Source organism: Barbatula barbatula, assembly GCF_947034865.1.
Source record: "Barbatula barbatula genome assembly, chromosome: 16".
Taxonomy (NCBI): Eukaryota; Metazoa; Chordata; class Actinopteri; order Cypriniformes; family Nemacheilidae; genus Barbatula; species Barbatula barbatula.
In genome coordinates, this window is record NC_136779.1 from 6,473,090 (window position 1) to 6,497,189 (window position 24,100).

The 24,100-nt window shown below is 37.4% G+C and overlaps 1 protein-coding gene across 4 annotated transcripts in view; it reads left to right on the top strand.

The window, feature by feature from the left end:
• Positions 1 to 24,100, top strand: part of vti1a (vesicle transport through interaction with t-SNAREs 1A) — a 107,255-nt gene that overhangs the window by 3,878 nt on the left and 79,277 nt on the right. For 2 of the 4 annotated variants that reach the window (XM_079476174.1, XM_079476172.1), the window contains exons 2-5: positions 2,474 to 2,532; positions 3,657 to 3,767; positions 16,145 to 16,222; positions 20,606 to 20,626. In XM_079476174.1, the coding sequence (XP_079332300.1) occupies positions 2,474 to 2,532; positions 3,657 to 3,767; positions 16,145 to 16,222; positions 20,606 to 20,626 (269 nt within the window). The remainder of the gene's footprint in view (positions 1 to 2,473; positions 2,533 to 3,656; positions 3,768 to 16,144; positions 16,223 to 20,605; positions 20,627 to 24,100) is intronic. The other 2 variants (XM_079476173.1, XM_079476175.1) reach the window with 1 other exon arrangement.

The following is a 24,100-nucleotide window of genomic DNA, read 5'->3' on the forward strand; positions in this document are numbered from 1 at the left end:
AAGCGCAGTCAAACAATCGCTGCATGTGTTTGCCTTTTCTTTGCATTATTTAAGCGTAATCAAAAGAATTGAAATGTGCAATGTGTTGAATTGTTGAAGCTTAAATTGCTTCTTTAGAGCTTGGCAGAAACAAACAGCGTGTCATCAGACCGGCCCACCACCAGCTGCTAAATGTATTTAAATAAATCCACTGAATATGAACAAAGCAATAAGCAAAGCATTCTCATTAGTGATGGCCGAGCTTTCCTCACTCTTGCCAGAGGAGTTCTGCTCTCGAATTAAAATCTCAATTATGCCCATAAAGACATGTTTTTCTTTCCGAGCAAGGTACACAAATTTGTTTGCGACCGTTGACAATAGCATCAACAAAGGAGCTTACATTGTTGTCTGCACTGCATTGTAGAGTGTCACATATGTAGAAGCATTGATAAAAACCAGTGGACATCCATAACGCCCTCGGCCATTTCTTGGACCAAACCGACTGCATTAAGATGTTTTGTTTTGTTAAAAAAAGCGCAAAACTTGTAGTTTAAAATATGAATTTAACCATAATGCAAGACCTTCCTCCATTAAACATGAATGTGTGTGTTGCGCTTTGTGAGGTAGATTTGCACAAAGAGAACTATCTGTCAATCACACACAATGAAAAATTGAGCAGAGATGCAAAGATGCATCTAAGAGTCCAACTTTTCTCAGTGCGTCGGTTTGCCCAAAGAACATCTGACCTTGTAGTAGTGCCCCATGCACCTGCAATAGTGAGAGAGACATACATATATATTTATATATTTCAGCCTGCCTATGTCGGGTGTGAATAGAGGCCCCACTGTTTGCTCACCTTGTAGAGAATTGCCCCTGGCTGTTTACACTGTGTGGGCTGTGTGGTTGCACACAGATTTTAAAAATGAATTGAAGACCACCAAAAGACGTTGGAAAGCCAAAGGGCAAAACAGAAGTTCACTTTAGTTTCCAGTTTATTGACAGCTTCCCGGTTTGATATCTGTTGATGTTGTTGCTTAATGATTCGTGCTATCGGTTGACATGGTTTGATGTGCTCCACTGGTTTTATATGATCAGTGGATGTATAGGGATGTTGGTCTTTGGTTTATTTTTAGCATGCTTCCTTCAGTTAATAATTCATATTATGAATAGTAGTGTTTGCTGTAAATCTGTTCCAAAATACACCATATTTTACATTGTGGTAACGGGTATGATACAGATGGCACCAGATTTTCAGAATGTCACTCACTTGTACAGTATAGTGTTTCAATGAACATGTAAACATGTTAAATTGTATAAAAATTAAAATTGTAGCTCCAACATTAAAATGAGAATAAATCAGATTGCCAGATAAAAAATCTTTAATTGTTGGCAATTGTAAACAGCCAAAAGGATTTCTGTGAAGTGTGTTTATGGTCATTCAAAACATTTATATGATCACAGCCTCTCATGGCAAATTTTACATAGAAGGTTAATTCCAGCATTATGGATGTGACATTTTCAGTTAAAACGTTAAATATAAAATCTCAGAGAATGTATTTATTACCGATATACTGAATCTTTGTTTAAATTTAACTAAACCTATGAAGATAGAGTCCAGACATCAGAAAAATAGCAGTCTATGCACAATTTTTCTATTTTAAAATGAGAACACTTCATGCGTTATGGATGTGACAAAAATGATGCATGTTTTTGAGAGACAACATTCTTTGTAGGATTTCTGTGAATTAATTAAAACATGCAGAAGCCAGAAGCAATTGCACTTTATAGAACACAAAATAGTTATTTTATTTTATATTTCATGTGCACATTTATGAGAAATATTGACCGCCTTTATGGGTGTGACGATTCTGACCGTTGAAAAATATGCTTTAAAACCATAAAATATCGCTTTAAAAACCTAAGGAGAGACTTCACATGGTTATTTATACTACCAGGTATTGACATTTGACCTATCAGTATGGTGAAAACCTTTGGTAAAAACTTTTCTTTTAAATGTTCTTAAGTCATTCGCATGGAGTTGCCCCACAGTAATATTCATAGTTAGATACAGTATTGTACTCATTATTTTATATCGCAAACACTAGTTCACTGTTTCCAAAGGTGATACATGAAATTTACAAGTGGTCATACTCCGTACCGTGGCCTGTCTTCTACCAGCGGATGAAACGCAGCAAAAACTCATTGTACTTTTTCCGAGTGGGTGGCTGAGTTTGGCGAAGCTGACATCTTTCTCCTGTTTTGAGTTGCCAAGAGGCTTCTCGGCGCTCCATCGCGAACTAACAAAGGCGTTTACACGTGGAAAATAAGACACATCAAATATGGATCTTTGTGCGTCGAGACTGTGTAAATATATCTTCAAATACAGCCTTGTTTTTTATTTGCTCCCTCGCTGTTGCGGGGGAGTTGGGCTGTTGTCATGAAGCACAGCTCCTCCATCCACTGATCAATATGTTTTCTTCTTTTTGCCTTTCAGAGGAGAAGACACAGCTGGTTCTAAATGTCGACAAACAGCTTGAAGAAGTCAGAGAGTTGGTGGGTCTTTGATCAGTAATTTCCACTCGCTCGTTTTCTAAATAATGAATTTGGAGAAATTTCCCCCCTGCATAAACAACACCTGCAATGTCGCTGTTGACATGAGACACTCTTCATCTGGCTGAAGGCTGCTCGGTGCTAACGGTGTGATCACATCCGCATAATGCGCTTTTAAGTGACACCAGGCAACACATTCCGCCGCATTATTGGAGGAAGACGCGGTGGCAGGTGTCGAACGGAGGGACGCGTGTCGCGTGTAAATTGTCCCATCTTGTCATGTTGATTGGACAGTGTAAATCAGCAGGGCCCTTTTGTGTGCACGGGTTTGACACGGACACGTGTCGCAGCTGTCAGAGCTAAACCACGCTGGAGGTTTTAATGATGCGAAACCTCCTGACATGACTAACTGAATCATTGACTCTGCGTTATCTACTCCCGTGTACAAAACAATAATCTGGATTGACAGTTTAATTGTTTTGTACCCGGGTTAAAACATATCAGGACTTGGGATGTAAATGCAGCTGAATGTGTCAAAATTCACGAAGTTTTAAAATGTGGATGAACTAAAGGGATACTCCATCCAAAACATTCTGTCATCATTTACTCCAAACCTGTATACATTCCTTTGTTCTGATGAACACAAAGAGATATATTTGGAGAAATGTTAGCAACTGACATTTCAGGCACATCACTAAAAAATGTGTCTATCATTTTTATTTGTTCTGTTAAACACAAAATGAGATATTTTTAAGAATTAAGGAGTTCCAGGGCACCTTTAAACTATGGTAGTCAATGAAAATTCCCAGAAAGTCAGTTGCTAAAATGTTTCCAAATATATTTATTTTTGTTTAACAGAAAAAAGAAATGTATATAGGTTTGAAACAACCTGGGTGGAGAAATTCATTCATTTTTATTTTATTTTTGGTAGGTGTATCCCTTTAATATATCTTATTTTTGATGTGTTTGAAAAATTAGGTGATGTTGAATTTTTTCTTTAAGGGGTGTTTCACCAAAAAAATAAAATTTACTCTGATTTCTGAGTGTGTTTTATGGCAAAAAATAAGTTAAAGTAAAAAAGTGTAATATCTGACACTGTTCTCTTTAAACATAATTGATGTTTATAGCTGGAGCAGATGGATCTGGAGGTTCGAGAGATCCCCATTCAGAGCAGAGGCATGTACAACAGCCGTCTGAAGAGCTACAAGCAAGAGATTGAAAAACTTGAGAAAGATTTTGTGAGTATTAAAATCACCTTTAAAGCATCATGTTTAACTGATGTTTTTTACATGAATAGTTTCTTTTGTAACTCTCGTAAGCACGTACACACACATTGCCAACAAAACTTTGAGAACACAGAAGGTCGTTCACATTTCCACTGTGGTTAATTCAGAGTGTGTTTTCCAAACTACCACTTGGGCCGTGGAGTGTGGGCCTGTACTGTCCTTGTTAAGTTATTCATTACTCTCACCTGCCCATGAAGAATCCACCCCACACATCAAAACTTCATGAGATGCTTTTCCTCTGAAGCCAAATTTTCCTTTGCTGGTTTTATATCACCTTGTTTTACTGCCTCCCTGCCTTTATAGTAATAGGCCTATTCTGTTTTCTCTGAGGTGGTCAAGAGAAAGCAAGCAAAGCACAAAACAAACATTGGTGTTTCGAGATGATTTCAGCCTTGCCTTTGTGTTGAGTTGTTAACACCCTGTTTGTACAGCAGTCTGTGAACTTGGATGTATTTGAATAACATGTTGGTAGGGCATTTACGCCTCTGTAGATATAAGAACCATATTTTCTGCAATCTAATCCATTCTCTGCCATATGAAGTCTCAGCACGTAGTACATTCTCTTCGCCTGAAGTCCCTGCTTTTAAACCCTGCACCTAATGCAAGGTGCTCTTGATATCAATTACCAGATGGCTACAGCATCCACAAAGATTCCAGAAATGGCGATATAAATTTGGAGATTTTTTGCCAATGTTCTGATGTTGTGCCGCTGTGCTGATAGCTCAGATCACAGTGGAGATCTTTCGTCTCAGAGAGGCCTTACGGTCCTCACCGTGGGCATTTAATTGGCCGATGATTAATCTTTAGCTTCTCCTGCTTGACTGTTGCTGTGCTTAATTATCATGCAATTAACACCGCTGTGAAAGCCTTCATGGCTACATTCCTCTGCCGTTCACCTCTTTCTTTTCATATACTGTGGGGTCGAAAAGTTGCTGTCCACATCCCCTTCAACAAAATCAGATGTTCAAAAAACGAATTTAAAGATGGAGAATTTAAGAACTTTCAAAAATGTACAACAAATAGACGGTTTGATGCGAAATGTATAATGAAAAAGGAATAGACTATATCATATTTTTAAACACCGATTAATATGATTAATATTCTATGTTCAGAGGAGAGCAAGGTTATTTTAGTTTATTAAAATATGAAAACATTTCTGTTCATCGAAACCTAATAAAACATTGGCCTGAAAATCATTGGAAAAATGTAACATTTCAGTTTTTTTCTGATGCAAAAATTTTATTAAGTTAAAGGCACTAAAATTACAATAATAAACAAAATTTAAAACAATATTTGATTTGGCATAGCAGCATATTAAATAAGCAAATAATAAAATAACAAAAGCATATAATAACATTGCTAAAATGAACTGAAATGAATATAAAAAAAAAATCTACAAATAGAAGTACTATAAAGCTTAAAACAGAACTATATTTTAAAAACTTGTGAAGTGGCATAATGCAGAATGAATAAAAAAATATTTTATCCTGTTCACAAAATGTTTTACATTTACCAAACAAATTAGCTTGGTTCCTTTTAGGGAAATACAAAATGATTTGCAAGCATTCTTCAAAAAACATCTTAACATGCATCATTGGATTTTGCACAGCTTAAGAAGAAATTTTATTATAGAAAAGTTAAATAAAATGATTTTTACTATAGTGGACGGAACCTTTTAGACCTCACTGTTCATAGTAATGCAAACTAAGCCTTGAGATGCAAATCACTTTGATAGTTTATCACTTTCCAAACTAAGTTTTTTTTTAAAGGTTTTTTAGTTATCCAAATAAAGCTTTAAAAAAAACTTGCATTGTTATAGTAACATTATTTGATGAAAACAGAGAGAAACAAACTAAAACAAAACCAGCTCTGTTTCTCTTTGTCAGACGGGACCACACGCTCTCAGCTGTGATTTAGGGTGAGCTCGTAATTGTTCTGATTGAAAGCCGTTTCTCCTCCGAGCTTTGAGTTTACGTGCATTTGAAGAACAGATCCCGCCGAAGCCTCCAGTGATAGCAAACCCCAGAAACTTGTCCTAAAGCCGGGAGATTCAGCTGGCTTCTCAGAAGTGCCAAATGCTTTAGCAGAGATGGCTTATCCTCTCCGCCACGCAACGTGAGCACACACGTACACTTCTAAGAGGTGTCAGCGAGAGGGGCCATCGCTGCCTTCTCTAAAAAAGCGCAAGCTTTGTTGTGCTTCCACGGGAAATCAAGGCCTCGTCCTGCCCTTCTCCTCCTCTGGCCTCCCTGGAGCTTCTGTCTCTTTACCCCCACTCGCACTCACCCGCTCACCCGGGGTTTGAAGTCTTCACTCCATCCTACTCGCCAGACTAAGCCTCCTGTTCAGCAGCAGACGGGGACCAGCCGACCCTTTAACCCTGCCATTTTTCAGTAGAAAATAGGCAGAAATCAGAAGGACATCCTGAAGGTATGCTCGCTTCATGATGGCTTCATTTTGATAATGGGGGCATCGGGTCTTAAAGCCGAGAACCCCCACTGAGGCCTTGTATTAGCAAAAAGGCGAGAACGCGTAAGAAATAAAAAGGAGCACATGCTCTATAAACAAGAAAAGCTGATTTTTTTTGCTGTTTAATTGGGCTGTGGTTGAAGTCAGGGACCAGACTGTCATGCCTTTTAGCAATATCTTTGATTTGGCCAAAGAGTGCAATATTTCAGTGGAACCATTTGGGTAAACAAACAGACATCTTCAAAAAGAACTGGCAACGTTTATCTTTGGCCTTTGTGTGTAGACACAAGTTGACCAAATGGACCACTTTGTCACTTTAGTGAGGTCATCAGGGTCCACAGTTGGTTATTAAATTCATATTAAAAACTGATTTAGATAAAAAACTGAAATAATTAAGTGTATGTTTCATGAAATGTTTACATTTTTTTATTTTCTCAAGCTCTCTTTTTTTGTATTTTTTTGTATTGTTGAATATGTATTTTGAACTGAAAAGCGATAGATTTTTTGAAGTATTGTTGCGTTGTATACGATCAGACCTAAACCCCACTAGTGAACAGCAGATGGAGACATTGCGTAAGATACCGGGCACCTGCTTAAGCTGCTCCCCACTGCTTATAGGCAATTGTTTATCAAATGCGTTTACATAGATATAGATAGACCGTCGACTCGGATCACAATGGCTTCTTTTAGACTTATTTATATTGAGGAAGAGGTTGACACACTACATGTCCTGGTGATGTTGATGGCTGGGGGTGTTTGCCCTTTTTGACAGCAAGAAACACATGCAGACTATTCGGCTTGTACCACACGAATGAAGGAGCGGTGTAAAATACATGTGTGTAATATTTTAACCATTAAAATATGTGTTTTTCCAGGGGACTTGCTTATAATACCATGAAACAAATAGTCTTGAGAATCAGCCGAATGATAATAAACTATTCAGTTGACTGGATGATTTTATTGTGCAGTTATTGTAGAAAATATTTCAGATCAAGAGAAAAATATAATTTATTTAATTCAATATTTATTCTCAATATTACAAATTCTATATACTTTTTTATAATTTTGATATTTGATTTCAATATGTGGCTATTGTGAGTTTTAATCTAAGTTTAAAATGTGAAAGTGTAATATTTTAATGGTTTAAACTCGCAGAAGGCGAGGTTTGATGTTTTATATTTTGGTTCGATGTTTTCGATCATTCTTTTGCCTCTGCTTACCAAATAACAAAAGTCCTTAGAGCTTTCTGGATATTCATATTATTAGTAGTATTAATTACATCCTGAGACTATTTAAATAAAGGGAATTAAATGCCAACAAACAACATGAACATTTCTATTGAAGAATAATAAACTCTATTCAAGGGATTGCTCTTATAAATTCAACATAAATGCGTGAATGACTAAAAGTATTTTTAATTTGTCCTGGTTGTTATGTCAGATACTGAACAGCTTTGCAGTTTTCTATATGAGTGAAATGTTTTAGCATTTACAGACTGTCTTTGTTTGTGATTGTTTGACATGTCGTCAAAAATCATTTTAGGGATTTGTCAACTGACAGTTTGGTTTTTACAGAATTATAGGTTAAGGTCCAGGTCAAGGATTCTGCAAATCTTGCTACAAGATTATTACATCCCTTCAGGGGTTTGTCAGATAAGTAAACCGAACGCAGGTTTGTCAATCATTTTGATGAAATCCATGACTTCACTACACTTTGCTGAACTTTCCCAAGTTTACTTTTAATCGTAATGCGCGTCTCATCTGTAGACGTGTTGCAGTCTTTAGTGTGCTATATCAAGTTTTACGCGCACATCATGTCTTCCAAATAAACCTTTGAATCTTTCAGAATCAAAACCGAAATCTTCTTTCTAAGAATCCTTGTTATACAGCCCAAATCGTCATTACAGCAACTTTAACAAAAGCAAACCGTGGCAGACACACTCGACCTGGCTGTTCGACACTTTTAATCGCCTTAAATTATAAACCGATATCTGCTCTTAAAACTGTTTGATTTGTAGCTCTAATGAAGAGAATGCAGATGAAAAAGGTTTGAGTTTAGCTTCCTGTGATGATGTTGTCCACATTTTTTGATCACAAACTATGTTGTGTGTTCATTATAGAAATGTTACCGCTTGATGGGATTGTTTTTCAGAGAGTGTACCGATTTAAGAAGGGACTAACTGGATCTTTTGAACGCTTCTTTTATTATGGAGTTGTTTTACGCGGGTTGTCCTGCAGATTGGTTGGTGCTCAGAGATGGGATTGTGTGGCTTTGCAGAGATCAGTCCTGTGACGCGTGCTCTAATCGCAACGATGGGACTATGATGAGGTGAAGGACTGTGTCACATGAATGAGAAAATCAAGCCTCCATGGCTGAGAATCAAGAGTGCATGTGCTTAATAAGACATTGGTGCTTTCACTAAATCTACAAAACTTAACTGCTGTCAAGTTTTTCAAATATTTGTTTTAAAAAGTTTGATATGCAGTGCATATTCCATTTGAAATAACATAAAAATAATCAAAATATATAATATAATTCTAAAAGTAAATCCACATTTCCTGTTTGTACCAGTTGCACTTGCAATAAAAGTCTAAGGGTACTTACTCTATGCTTTCCCCATAGAGGAATAGCCATTATAAGTGCATAACTCTCAATGCATTTGTTTTACAAAAAAAGCTTGTTTAGAGTTAATAACTACAATACCGCATCCATGCATTCATATTTAAATTATGAGATTGATAAATATGCTCATGTGATGATGGAATATTGGGTATTTGACCTATTTTACAGTCAGCGTATCTTCTCTTATTTGTCTCCTTCACATAGTTGTTCTTGACACCGATCAGGTAGAGCAGAGCCTCTTACTTTCAGGACAAAAATTCTGTGTGTGTGTGTTTGAGAGTTGCTGGATAATAGAAGTGGAGCTGTCTCCTCTCTCGGCCTGTTCCTATCGCTCCTGCAAAGTGAAAGTGACATGTGACACCCCCGGAAAATGACGAACTGACATTCGGGACGAAAAAGGGTGACAAAAATGTTTTGATTTGCCAGACCAGCTTAAGTATGAAAAATCATGAAGTATTTATGAAATGTATTATGAATCATCGGGCTGTTTTTCCCCTCTTTTAAAATCCATGTCCCAAAGACAGAGAGAGGAAACTTTGTCGTCTCAGACTACATCAACTACTGTAGGTCCTTAATAGCGCTGTTTTTTTTTAATTGGGAAGTTATTTTGTTTTTGTTTTTCTTTCATATAATTTTTGGGTTATAGATTTGGGTAATAGAGTCCAGGAAGAAAATCTGAATGTTGTCGATGATTGATTAAAAGTACTAGAAACGTCATAGATAAACTTCAAGATTGATCTGAAAAAAAAATATTTTACGAGGAAAAAGCAGATAGTGAACATGTCTTAGCCTGCATTGCATTTTAATTTACATTTTTGATTTTGTACAAGCTTATATTTTTTTGATTAATGCATTTTTAATAACTTGGTGTGAGCAGAATTGATTTTGCTTTAGGAAGGTGGAATCCTTTGACCTGATATGACTTCTACATTTAAATATAGATTTTTTTAGCATTTTCTTGTACAATTATATTTGCTTTATTTATTATATGAGTAGTTGACAAATAAATAATGGGCTACATGTGTCCTATGGTGTGACAAAGCAAAATTAAGAAAAACGACATAAAACATTACATTGTTTTATATGATTAATATTTATATTTATCATATAGATAACGGTATAAGACAGATTTATTTTCAATGTAAGTATTTTTTATACAATGTTTGCTGTCAAACCATACCATACCCATATATAAATACTTATAAATACTATATTTGCAACATAATTTTTAAGTCACTTTGTTTGTTTCATTTTATTTTAAATACATTTGAAACATGCCAAAATATACTGCATATTATAACACGATTTTACAATTATTGAAAAATAATTGAATAATAACAGTTAACTTTACATTAATACATAATGTATTTTATTTAACAAAGAAAATCTAAAACCATCAGATCTTAAACTGAGAGAAATGGTTACTGAAAGGATTAGCGGAGGCCACAGGATAAATATCTTGTCATGAACTTCCGCCCTGAGCTGTATTGTAATGAATGGTTGCAGTTGATTTCACTTCATTATAATTGTGGATGGGGTCTTTGTTTAAATCTACATTTGAATTTGGTGCACACAGGGCACTGACAAATATACATACATGTATAGAATTAATGATGTGGTTAAGCTACTGTGTGTGTTTGGGTATTTTTATGCTAATGACGCGGGCATTCATCTCAGACAATAGTCGCGTTGCCAGGAGGAGAGGGAGAAACCGAGCGAGGCGTTATTCAACATGTAGCCATTCATTCCTGCGTGCAATCGCGGACAATAATAGAATATAAGCTCCGATTACTTTATGACTGGTTGTTTGGAAGTATTCTTAGATGAAACACTCGGAACAGACATCAGATGCTAAATGTGGCACGAACTTAGGTCAGAATAACATTCTCTCTTTCTTTTTTACAGAACGAGAGTTAGATGGAGAGAGAACGATAGTTCAGTATAGGTGAAGAAAGTTATTTTCTGCGCAGGGTTCAGTGAACCATATGTAGGTAGCCATGGGCTAATGGGCGATTGGTCCCTGACTCGCCAGGTATCTTGTGTCTCAGAAATCCCTCTTCCATTTCCTCTAATCTCACCTTTTCTCTGGTGCTGACCCAGAGAGGCCCATTTCATTCCCCACTGCACGCCAGAGGAGAGCGCTGTGATGGGAGCCTGCCCGGTCCTGCCAGCACCAGCATTCTGCCTCCCCATCGGCTCTTCTCTATTGATTTCCTCACTCTTGCCTAGCCGGGGTCTGCTTTACCAGTGCCCGCACCGGCCCCGCTCCCTACCACGCATTAATGTGAGCGAAATCGCAGCAAGCGGAGAAACTGGCTTTGATTTTTCATTAGAAGTGCTTCCATATTTTAATATTGGGTTTAATCGACTCTCATGCCTTTAAGAAATAACCATTCTGAGCGACTCCCAGGCCTTCAAGATGTGTATGCCGTTTCTTCAATCAAAGATGGTTGGATTTGCTGTTTCAGTTCAGTTGCAATCGTTTTTCTTTCGCTCTCTGTACGTGGGCAGGGTCGTGAGGTTTATTGACTGCACTTGGGTTTTTACATTGACAGAAATATCTACATGCATTTAATTATTATAATATTTATATATATATATATATATATATATATATATATATATATATACATACACACTTTAAAAAACTCAAAAGTAAACAGTATAAGAAACAAATGTCCTTTATTTAAAAAATATTTGAGTGATATATACGTCAAGATCATATATTTATATAAATAAATGTATACATTTGTAGAGTAAATTGTCCAGTTTATTTTAGTTAAATAAGCTAAATCTTATAGTGGCAGCATATGTGTCATAATAATCTCGATGGCCTCCATTGGGTCCTGAATATTCTTCATGATTTTTGTTTTTTCATCACAGTGCTCGGTGAATTAAAGGCACACATCGCCAGCCAGTGAGTTAATGAGAGACAGCCTGCTGCTCCTGCAATTGTACCGCAAGTGACTAACATAAATGTCAGGCTAAAAAGCCACACTCACACAGACGTTTGTCCATCTATCCCCTGCACGCATGCATTTTCTTTAACAACAGGCGGATTTGATTTTACCAAAGACTTAAGAACAAACCGCAGAGGCATAAAGGCTTTCCTGTGACAGTCATTAATGCAGATCTGATCACGTATCAAGTGCACAAAAAAGGTAGTTGCCTGATTGCGTAATAATTGTTTTGATGTTAAAATGCAAAAAGAAATGTTACAATGTGTGCATGCGCAGATTTCTTGTATGCGTGTGTGTGGGGGGGATAGTGTTCTTTCTACTTGTGGATGGTGTTAGACCCCTGCTAGGATGAGATGCATTATTTAATACTGTTGTGATACTGCAGCCTGCTTGAAAAGGTCTTTGCTTTCTTCACCCACTACAACATTTTATTCTAGACCAGATACGCTCACAAAAACACATGATGCTTTGACCATCATTTACATTCCTAAAGCACAATTCAGTTTGACTTTTTTCATGAAACATGTCATAAAGGCAGTACAGTTACAGTACTTGATATTTATTGAACAGTTAGCCATAGTCTTTTCCCATTTGCGTACTATATTTGTTTAATGCCAATAAGGTGAATGTGTCCCTTTATTTTTTTTCTTGAACCTCCAATTCTTCTTAAACATTTTCAGGAGATTATCAGTGACAAAAAGGAAAGGTTAAATGGCAATTTAAGGCAGATGCATTGCAGTTGACTAAAAGTCCCATTTACTCGAAATCAGAACTGGCCAGACATTTCCCACTGGTGAGAAATACTTAATGAAACACACTTTATAAATTAAATATCATTAATTACTTTTCACGGTTTGCCACCAACCGTGTGGTTTCCGAGTGGAAAAGTGAAGGAAAAAGCTTTGGCAATGTCACTTCAGGGCTTCTCATTAAACTCTGCCCCTGGGTATTTTTATGCCTTTTAATGCTAATCTAATGAACTGTTTACTTTTTCTGCCATTCAGGTTCCATGATTATTTGTGTCCTTGTGTTGCCGTTTGCTGTCAGCGTGCAGCTGGGTGAAAAAATAATGTGATAATAACGATAAACAATAAGAGATACCAGTTGATAGAAGGTTTTTATGGTTAATTATTTCTAACATTTTGAAAGCGGATTTCTTTTCTCTTTCTTTGGCATTTTCTGCTTTTATTGCTTAGTTAAGACATATTTCTGGCCTCTATTAAATAATGCAAATGCTCAATAGAAACATATAAATAAACAAAGACAAACTAGGAATATTTTGTACATACATTTATTGGTTCTGGGTTTTTAAGTTTTTTTTAATGTTTCAATTTCTTTATAATTATTGTCTTTATGATTAATTTTTTAGCATACATTATATTTTACATTTACATTGATAAAAGCGTTAACGTTAATGTTAATGCGACTAACATTGCATTATCCTATACATTTGTTTCTAAGTATGTGCAATCCCCTGGGATCGAACCCACAACCTTGGCGTTGTTAACACCATGCTCTTACCACTGAGCTACAAATATAATATATATTATATTTTAATATCATATTTAGCATATTGCACAAATATAATTTACATATTTATTTGCTAACATTTGGATTCTTATTTTACAAATATATAATGCTTTACTGACAAAAACATATATGCATGGGATATGCACATGCAATTATTATTTAATTGGTTTAACTGGGTCTTTTGTTGTGTATTGCACATCATGTCAACAGACATATAACACACATTTCTGACAGGACACAAAACCTCCGTCTCCGGTTTGATGAGACATGTCTGTTTTAAAAGCAGTCAGACCACTTTGCATAAAGTTAAGACGGATCTTTGTAGTTTTTCCCTGTGCTTCCGGGAATAGAAGCAAATTCTCACCCAAGATTAAAACAAGTGACAAGAGAAAGACCTTTCAAACGGATTAAAAAAAGATTTTTTCTTTTATTCTGTTGCAATAAGGTATCTGTAAAAGTGCTTGTTCTTTTTTAGATTACAACGCCTCGTCTCTCTGTTTTTATGTTTTAGTTCAGTGTTTATATTTGAGTTCACCAGCTGAACTGTACAATAACTTGGAACTTTCAAACCAATTGATTCTTTCCTTTTTTATAAGCAGAAATGTAGTTAAATTATAATGATTTTTTTATAACTTTCATATTGTTCCAAACCTTAATCAATTTTAGGTCAACATCGATCATGATTTTGTAAGCAATCTTAATAAATAGCAGGTTTTTTTAAAATAAATAAGTAACTGTAATAACCTAACTTGACTCATCCAATGCAAAGTGCTACTTATTTCTTATTTGCTGTCAATATTGGCCAGCTGCTGTGCTATAGCAGCGGCTGAAGATAAAATGATCAGTATGAAGCTTGTTTTACTGCAGGGGGAGTTGCAAAATGGTGTAAACGGGCTGGGAGAGGCGTCTGTCTTTGTTTCTATCACTAGTTATCCCCTCCGAAGACTTTAGGCTGCATTTGGCATTCTTTTTGTGCGAGCGGCATTGTGAAAGCTGTTGATGCTCTCAGCGAGAACAAACAGCTATTTAGAAGAAGAATGAAACAAAAATAGGGTTTGAAGAAGATGGTGTGTGCAGTCAAATGAAGGCATATCCAGGCTTCCGTTTTCAATTATGAACATACCCGTGTTCCCCAAAGTTACAGTGCTGTTCTTTAAGATGAAACTTGACTGAGGGGAACATGTGGGCGTGTTTTGCTCATCAGAAGTTACGCTTTGTTTATGATTCTCGCGTGTAAAAAAAGCGCAAAACAAATGCAAACGATTTCTGATGTGTTTAATCAGAAATGACACCGCAGATTGCATGTTTTGAAACAGATCTTTTAGCTTTCTATGTTTGTTTCTTTCTCTTTGTATGGTTTCTGTATTTTATCTTCAAATCATTTTTTTAGGGGCTGCACAATATTTTAAAATTTAATTTGAAAATATTGCTGATGTGCAGATTGTGATTAGCAAATTGTCTTGCAAAAAATAATGCAGTGGAACAGAAAAACGAGAGAATATGAAACCTATGTTTTGATATATAAATATTTAATCTAAATTGTATTAATGGATTAAAAGGATGATCACATTCCACATTGAATTATTTAGGTTATCGCAAATTACTGTAATATCTTGCAATTTAACTATTTGAGTTTTTGTTATCAGAATTTTGTCTAAATTATTAAAAAGAATCATTTAAATCAAATAAGTAAGAATGAGTTTGTCTATACATTTTGCAGATGACTTTGCTAAACAAATCTGAACAAGTGCACTTTTATTCACAGTGTTATATCACATCACAACCCCCAAGAAAGTCCGATTTGACCATATATTCTGCACAAAATATGACACGCCGTTGCATCACAAAATGTCCTTCTTGGCTAGCAGTTATTCGCTGTTTAGTTTTCCCATAGGTGCCGTCGTCCCGAAAAGTGCCAGCCCGCAGAAAAAGGGAACAGACAGGAGCAAAGGGCTGTTGGTAAACGCTATCTCTGTGTGTATTTTCTCTCGCACCACCGGTACGTGTTTAGTTTGGAGGGTATTTGAAGAGGTCGGGTGTGTTTGTAAACATGCCACACTCAGCTTCTGCTCTTGCAGAATTGGAGGTGGCACTCTCTGAAGTGTTGGGTGTGTGTGTTTTTTCTTTTTTTGGACATGGCATTCTTTTTCCCCACTGCGTCGCGAAGGAGAGAAAAAGGAACAAGCCCAAATCTGATGGCACGCCAATATCGTCGACCCGGGTGATGAATTATTCTGTGTCTAGCTTCCTGGCTTGGTATTATCACAGGGTCTGCCAGACTACAGGACTGACAGCAGTGACAGCCCCCAGAACACATTTCCCTCTGACAACTGATACTTTCCTAATACGCTCCCTGCCAGTGTCTTGTACTATGGTTTTCCATTCTACACTTTTTATTTATTTAAGTGGAAGGGGGGCTTTTCCTATTACATCCAATGGCTCAGGTTCACTCAAGCCACAGTGTCTACACAAACTAGATTACACATAGATTCTCTCTCTCTCTTCTCCACACACACACGCGCACGCACACACTCCTAAAAATCACCTGGTAGAAGTATTTTTTGTTTCGTTTGCCGATCCAACAGGGGGCTCTCGTGCTTTAGAAATGTCTGTTATGTTTTAAGTCAAGTGAACTAAAGAATGAAAATAATTTTCTTTCTCTGCCCTCTTCTCCCTCTTCTTTTTCTCCTTGGTCTTCCTCTCCATCTTTACTTTCTCTCTCTCTCTCTCAACCTCTCCCCATTGCAGAAAAGGTCACGTATTGCCTACAGTGATGAGGTGCGGGACGAGCTCCTGGGGGAGGACGGAGGCTCCTCTGAGACTCAGGTAGGACGTTAATCAGGGGCTGCACTTTCCCAGTGTGGGTGGCTGCTTGGGGTGAGGATGGGTCAGGGCCACGAGGGCAAAGAGAGGCAGGCATTGGCACCCAGTCATGCAGAAGCAATGCTGTTTAATGCAAAGCTGCCCAGTCCTCAATGGGCTTTAGGCACTAACCAGCGTCTGGGCAGCACCAGATTGGGATAAATTCCCTCTTTCTCCCAGCTGTTCGCCATCCGCCAGGGTTCTTATTCTTCTGAAGATGACCTCCCGTGCAAAAAACGCCTGCTTTTGTGTCTGCATAAACACAGGGGGTGAGAAGATGTAAATAAGAAAACGTATATCAAGATGTTACACCAAATGAATTACAATGTTGTAAAATTAGTTAGTGTATTAATAATGTTTTTCATCGGATCTTTGATATGTAAGACAGCTCTTAATATTCAGCCCAATAAGAGATAAATGACAGCAGTGCAGTAAAGGCTGAAATTGGATTTAGAATTCAGAAACTTATTTTATCTCGGAACAAACATAAGATGCTCTTAAAATAGTTATTTTGAAGTGCTGCTATTAATAAACACAAAGAACATATAATATACTGTAAACTTGTATACTTAAATTTGCCATTTGAGGAGACATGATACAATGTTATTTTCTCACCCACGCAGCTTTTATATTTGCAAAAAATAAATAAATAAAATGGCATGTTATTATCAACAAACATTTACACTGGTGTTTCAACGGGCACCTTGTGAAAGAGCTGTAACATCATCTATAGCTACAAAACAACTTGTTTGTTTGTTAGTTTCTTCTTTTTTCCCCCTTATTATCATTTCACAGATGACCTTACCACCACACATCGTACAAACATATGTACGCCTAGACGTGATAAAGAATTTATATGCATATTTTAGTGTGCGCTTCACATGAAAATTGTCCAAAAGAAAGAATTTAACATTTTTTAAAGACTTTTTCTTTTAAATCAGTTTATGCCAAAGTATATTACTTCAATTGGTCTTCAAATGTGTGTTCAATGACAGCCTCTTTTATTAAAAATAATTATGAATCAGAGCGAAAGCCATGATAGCTCATTTGATATGCATTTTAAAGATGCAGGCTTTCATACTTTGTTCACTTTAGTGGTGTTTGTACAATAAAACAATAGTATAAAAGGCCTGTACTTCAGTCCTAGAAGTTGCTTATTCTATTTCACATTAGTTGTTCTGTAAATACGCCAAGATAATTTGACTAATGACAAGACATTAGAGACAATAACAAAGAGACGTGTTTTATGCAAGATTGCAGCCATTGATCTGGTAAATGGAAGAAGTGCTCTGGGATGCCATTGTATTTACTGCCGCAGACTCACTGGAGATTTCTACTCCGTCACCTACAAAAATAAAATCCAAAAGCAAAGGGAGTATGTCAACTATAGATGACTGTTTGAAAATATATAAATCTATCGATTCTCTCAAATGTATCTTATCCTATGTAGGATCACAGTGAGAGCATATACAGATGTAAAAGTTTATTGTTTGTTTGTTTGTCAATTGATGTGTTTTATTTGAATCTATCTTTTTTTCTCAGTTTACACAAACATTGTCAAAAAAAAATGTCCCAGCTGCCCTAAGGTGTTTACTTAATTCGTATTATTAAAAAAACTTTGTAGGCTAACCCGAGACTCGCTGTGAGTCGAGTGGTTTGAATTTAGTTTTTTATCGACCGAGACCGGAGCGATAGCGTGGAGGGAAAAGGGGTGTTGGGGGGCTGCGGTGGCGGGGTGCTGACTGGGGTGAGTCGGTCAATTTAATTCCTGACGATCTGAAAGAGGTCAGGATCATTTCATATAGCGCTGGCTGAGCAGATCATTACCAGTCACAAATCTGTTCGTTACATGGCAAGGATTTATAGCTAAGTAAATAGGGAGCCGTCATAAGTTCTGAAAATGGCGTGTTGGCCCTGCGATAATAGCTAAAGGGTGGTTTAATAGAGTTCGGCATTTATTCGTTATCTGTACGTGGACAGAGACCGAATTGGCGCTATCGCTCCTTTTTTTAATAATGTGGTGGTCTAACATTGCACTTTTTTTTCGTCGCCGTCCCCCCCACCCTTTCCACCGAAAACACACTCTTTTTTTACCACACACATAGTGGCGAGAACGCACACACATTTTTCCGCACAAGAATACTCTGCGGAATAGTTTCGATTTCAGACACAGCAGAAGGCATGGCCACGAGAGATTGTGCAGGTTTGAGCCGGCGCGGACCAGATTTTACCGGCTACAAAGGAAGCAGATTACCACTTGTATCGAGTTGCGTATTGGAAAAAAAAATCTTTGTTTGAGAATCCGCTTATTATCATAACAGAAAAATTGCAGCAGTGCATTTTTAAATAACAGTTCACATGAAAAAAAAAACGATGGAACGGATTCATCAAAACGTAATTATCAAATTTTACGGAATTTCCCATGTGCAGATTTTTTTTCGCCGCTTCTCGCGAAACGCTAGTAAATTTGAGGAAAGCAACAGAAGGCTGGATTTCTGGTATAAAGACAAATCAGATGCAAAATAGAGCAACGGCAAGCTTAAAATCTTCCGGATTTTGTTGGTAAATCCTCGGTTTGAATGGACATTCGCCCAAGCAGCACAAATATGATAGAACAAGGTTTGTTCAGCCCTCATTGAGATGGGCTGCGGGGCTGCATTTAGATCGGGCGCTCTAACACCGGACCTAAATAGCCACTTATATTGTGTGTTCGTAAACTTTGGCCTTTCGGAACAAAAACAAGCCACCTCAAAAATAACACCCAGCTAGGAACTGCAGCGCACCCAAATTGTTTCTTTATTCAGGATGTAGAACACAAGTAGTTATTATTTCTAAAATATCATTACTTTTTTGACATTTTCTGTAAAAAAACGTTTATACGTTTGTACTACATTTTTATCATATGTGCATGTGACATCCTTTTAGCCAATAGTTACATTTCTTAATTTTATAATGGTAATAAAAAATTATGATTTATTTTGCATCATTTAAACATGGTAAATGGCAAAAATGGTTTATCCACGCTGATTTTATGCCATTAGTATTTTGTTATATCTGAAATAAGTAATTTCCCAGCATTATGGTGACACAATGGTGAGCTGCTAGCGGAGCTTTTCTATAAACCCATGGCCCATGGGAGAAATACATACAACACAGTTGAACTTGTCTTTACCGACTGCCGCCTCAATTTAACATCACGCCCATAGATCTTGCCTTTTTAGTCGGGTATCAAGTTTATAATTTGCGATCCAAGATCTGCCTCTTTTCTGATACGATAGCGTGATTTAAAAGTGGAGAAATGCAAAATGACCAGCGCTCAAAAACCAGATGAGAGGGCTTTAATAATGGCCCAGAGCTGCCCCTTAGATCTGCTAACCTTTAATCCTTCCTAAGAAATGGAGATTAAAAAATCACCTGCAACGCCAGACAAATGAAGAAACTTGTCTATGCCCTCCTCTTCCACGTGTTGTGTGCTTTTACACGGGCAGTAATGAAGAGCTGCTTTTAAATGCTTAATGTCCTTCATTAAGTTTAAATTATGTTTGCCACTTTCCTAAACTGTTCAAGGGCCAATAAGTGCACAGCAAGACATTGTTTATGTATAAATAACCTTCCCTATCATATCAGAACTGCCCAGACCCTATCTGTCTTTAAATCAAACTTAAATACTTTTTTGTTTTCAATGGCTTTCGATGTCCCATGATATTTGTTCGTTTTCTTTGCATAATGTACTACCTGTCTAGTCTATTATTCTGTGTTATAGTATATATTTAGCATTATTAGTGTTTCAGGGATGACAGGCACTTCCTGTTATAATAAAAAGGATGCACTGCCTGGTGTCACTTTCCCTTTCTTAGCAGACAAGTAGGAATCCTGCGGAGTTGTTGTTAAGGAGCCTAAATCCTCAAAGCTTCCATCCGTACAGTACGCAATCTGTATTATCCTACTGTACCGACTAAAACGCTAGTATTTTTCACCCTCATGCCATATCAAGTGTTGTGATGTGACTGTTTGTCTCCTTCCTCTCCTTGATGATGATAGTTTAGACGTCGTGAGTTAAGAAATCCATTCCCAGTCTCTTTGTTTAATGTGACAGCCTGAGACTTGATCTTTGTTTTTTCAAAAAAGTCGACGCGAGTCTCGTGTTTAGCTTCTTTTAATGTGTTTGTCTGTGATTTCTAAATGCTAAACATGCAAACGGATAAATCGTCAAGGTTAATTCTGCACCCAGCCGCATGACTGATCTGCTTCCTGCCATGTTTCTGCTTTTAATCTATCTCTCTCACTCTCTATTCCCTCCCTCTCTTTTTTTCCTCCCGCCCTCTACGTCGCACCTTCACGTGGCAGTTGATAAAGTTACGTGAAGAGGTAAGTGCTGTTCTTCGTTCAGGTTTTGGTTCTCTCACTCGCCCCGATCTTTCATTCATTTTCCAGCTTCAGAAGGATTAAAAGTACACTGATCTGATTTTAAATCGTCTCATATTTGTAAGTTCCGTTCTGAGGAACTGAATCAAAGATATTTTACATCAAATCTTATAAGATTTATTCAGCAGTCACCAAATGCAGAAATGCAATAAAACATGCTGCTTTAACAAAAAAAGGGAAGAGAATAATCTTTTATTCTCTTTACATAGCTGCTAATTTGAGATCTTTTACAAATATCACTGAAACAGCACTTTTTGCACCTATACAGAAATTAAACTGACCCTAATTTACGAGGTTAACGGCTCCAGTAAAGTGATAGTTCACACAAAAAGGAAAATTCCATCATCATGAACTCACCTCTGTATGACTTTCTTTCTTCTCCAGAACACAAAAGAACATATTTTGAAGAATGGCGGTACACATTCACCCATTCTATCGTATTGACACAAAACCAATGCAAGTCAGTGGGTGCCGCCGTTGTTTGGTTGCCAACATTCTTCGAAAACTCTTATTTTGTGCTCTCGACGAGAAAATAACTCATACAGGTTTGAAATGACAAGAGCGTACATCATGACACAGTTTTTATTTTTGGTTGAACTATCTCTTTAATATCGTGTCCATACAACATATAGAAAATTGACTTTATTGTCACTGGGTTGGTGTTTTTATGTGGTGCACAAACGGCTTAAAATATATCAGAATTGTACACACTTCTCTTTGTGCCATTCCCCCATTCATTCGATGATAATACAATAGCCTGCCTTTAATTCTGAGATAAGCGGACGGTTTTGTGGGGTCGTTTTGTGTTTGTAGTATTCATCTAACATGGACGTATGTGGATTAAATGGCCGTTGTGTCCCTCTGTGTGTATGTTTGCTCGCCGGTATCTTCATCTCCTGTCTAAGGTTGTGAGTGTATATGTGTGTGTGTTTTGTTGTTTGGATTTGGGATTCCCCTATTCATAGACACATGCAGCCACACAGGCGACAATATCTGAAGATCTTTATTCATAAAGGAAGCCTCCGTTCTCAGTGGAGGACTGGATGGGACTGCATCACGGTTCTGCCAGCCTTTGTTAAGGTGTTTAGAAAGCGCTTGCTTATCTTTGAAGATGACACATTTTAGAATGCAAATTTGTTTTGATACCTTGCATCTTGTGAGGAAGTCATAAAGATGTATTAAATATTTATGGAGGCGAAAATGAACAACCTTATCTTCAACGTGCTGTCTACAGACAAATGTAAAACGACATTTCGTTTTAATAAACGTAATTTTTGTACGTAGGTATGTGACAACACAAATATGAATTTAATTATATTGAATTGGGTTATAATTTTCTTAGATCATTGATTGCTTTGATGTACTTAAAAATTCATAGTAAACAATAATCGCAATCGTGCTTTGTCACGCAAGATGCAAGAAAAAATTCATCAATGATCTTTACGATTCTTTTTTGACTGTGTTGACTCATGTGTCTGTGTTTGGTAGTCACAAAAGTGTGTGTGTATGATCATGTATGATTTGGATTTCTATACTTATTGTTACTTAATAATCCCCTTTGTACGACAGCCAAACCATCCGACTGCATTTTTTATTTACATCTCACAACACTCCATACTTTGCTTCCTTGAATTGTGTTTTTCAGTTTTTGTGTTATTGTTTTTCCCATATGTCCAAACAAAATGGGAGTATAGTTTTTTTCAGTCTTGGTTTGAGGAGACACACACTCGTCGGCCCTCTTTCCACCCCAGAATGTGCAGCTGTTAAATCAGATTTGTTGTTTTATTCTCTCCAAAACTTCACAATGTCTTTTTCCTCCCCATTTTGCTGAATTTGAATCAAAGCCCATACAGCGTATAGACACTTAGCCCGCTTTTTAAAACCGTACTTTTTTCCTCAGCTGGAAAACATGTTTAAATATTTAGCACCCATATTCACAGCTGTTTGACACTTGTAATTCCTTTTCTTACAAGTCCCAAACAAACGGTGTAGAAGATCACATAGTCAGTCTGGATTGTAACTGTCATCACTATTCACTTTGACTCCACATTCCCCCCCACATTTGAAATAATAAGGAATCATCAAAACTTTAGAAAATTGCGATCGTAAGTGCTCGCGTTTGATATTGAAAAAAGGGGGAGAGAAGGGAAGACTATTCTTTTGAGTCGCGTTCGCATTGTTCCTGGGTACCGCGTTAATAACTTACAACTGAAGTGCGGATCTCGAAAAAGAAAGAGGGGGAAAAAACAATAAAGGAGACAAAAAGTATTTTTCATTTATAGTATCTAAGAACGCCTTTGTGGAAAATGTAGGTATCAGATAAAAAGGCATGCATGCATTGGCACAAATGAGAAGGGGAGCACGCAGAGGCGGTCGTGGGCACACCAATATTTATCATGGCCTCTTAAAAAGAATCTTCTGTTAAACACCAAAAAAAGAGATTTTTGACAGTCCCAGTACTCTACTGGTGAATAAATGAAAAACTGCTTTTTTTATATTCGGGTCAGTTTGTTGGCATATGAGGGCTGAATGAACTTTTGATTTTAAATATCTGATGTGATATATTATGAAAATGCGTCTAATGCGCTCATACTATGGGATCTCTTAAAAGTAAGCGTGAACGCGAACACAGGACATTTATTGAAAACAACACCCCAGTATCGAAACGGAGGCGTCTAGAATGAAAATAATTCTTTTTGATAGCCGTTCTCGTTTTGAGGAAGTCGCCCTGCCTGCAAAAAATCCTGTGTAGTCATGGCACCTGCGCGGCCACCTTCATAGTTACCTTAGTGTGTCTGTGCTCCCCCCCCCGCGCACACACAATAGACATCAATGCTCCCCCTCCCTTCCCAAAAAGTAGAACGAGCGAGCACGATCGAGGGAGAGAAATTCGAGAAAAAGCTTTGAAGTGGCTTTGCAGCGCGGCAGTCTGCTGGCCGTCTCCCCGAGACGTGTCACCTTTGCCGAGAGGGAATAGGAAAATCACGTTTCGAATGGTAATGATAACATACTAATCACTTGAGCTCTTTGAAGACAAGGGAGCGAGGTACTCTGTCAGTATCCCTGGCTGCCTTGTGCTTCCAGGCACACAGGCACATCCCTGGTCTAGGTGTATTAGTTTAAGCGGTGCATGTCAATACGTCCTCACCATCTCGGCTCATCCAGAGGGGCTCATTAGGCAGAGATGGCTCCCTTTTCCCCGTACACGCTCCCACCCCCATTCTCTATCGCTCTCTCACTAACTCCCCCTCCCTTAAACTATTAAAAAGTATTTCAGCTATTTTAAATGACATCTGTCAAGCGAGAGGAAGAGAAGAAAAAAAGTTCATACACAGTATTTTTTTCCTCGCTCTGTGATTGTCAAACTTTGAAAAGTGGAATGTCGTCTGTTTTCCCATTTCATTTCCTTGGAGTGAT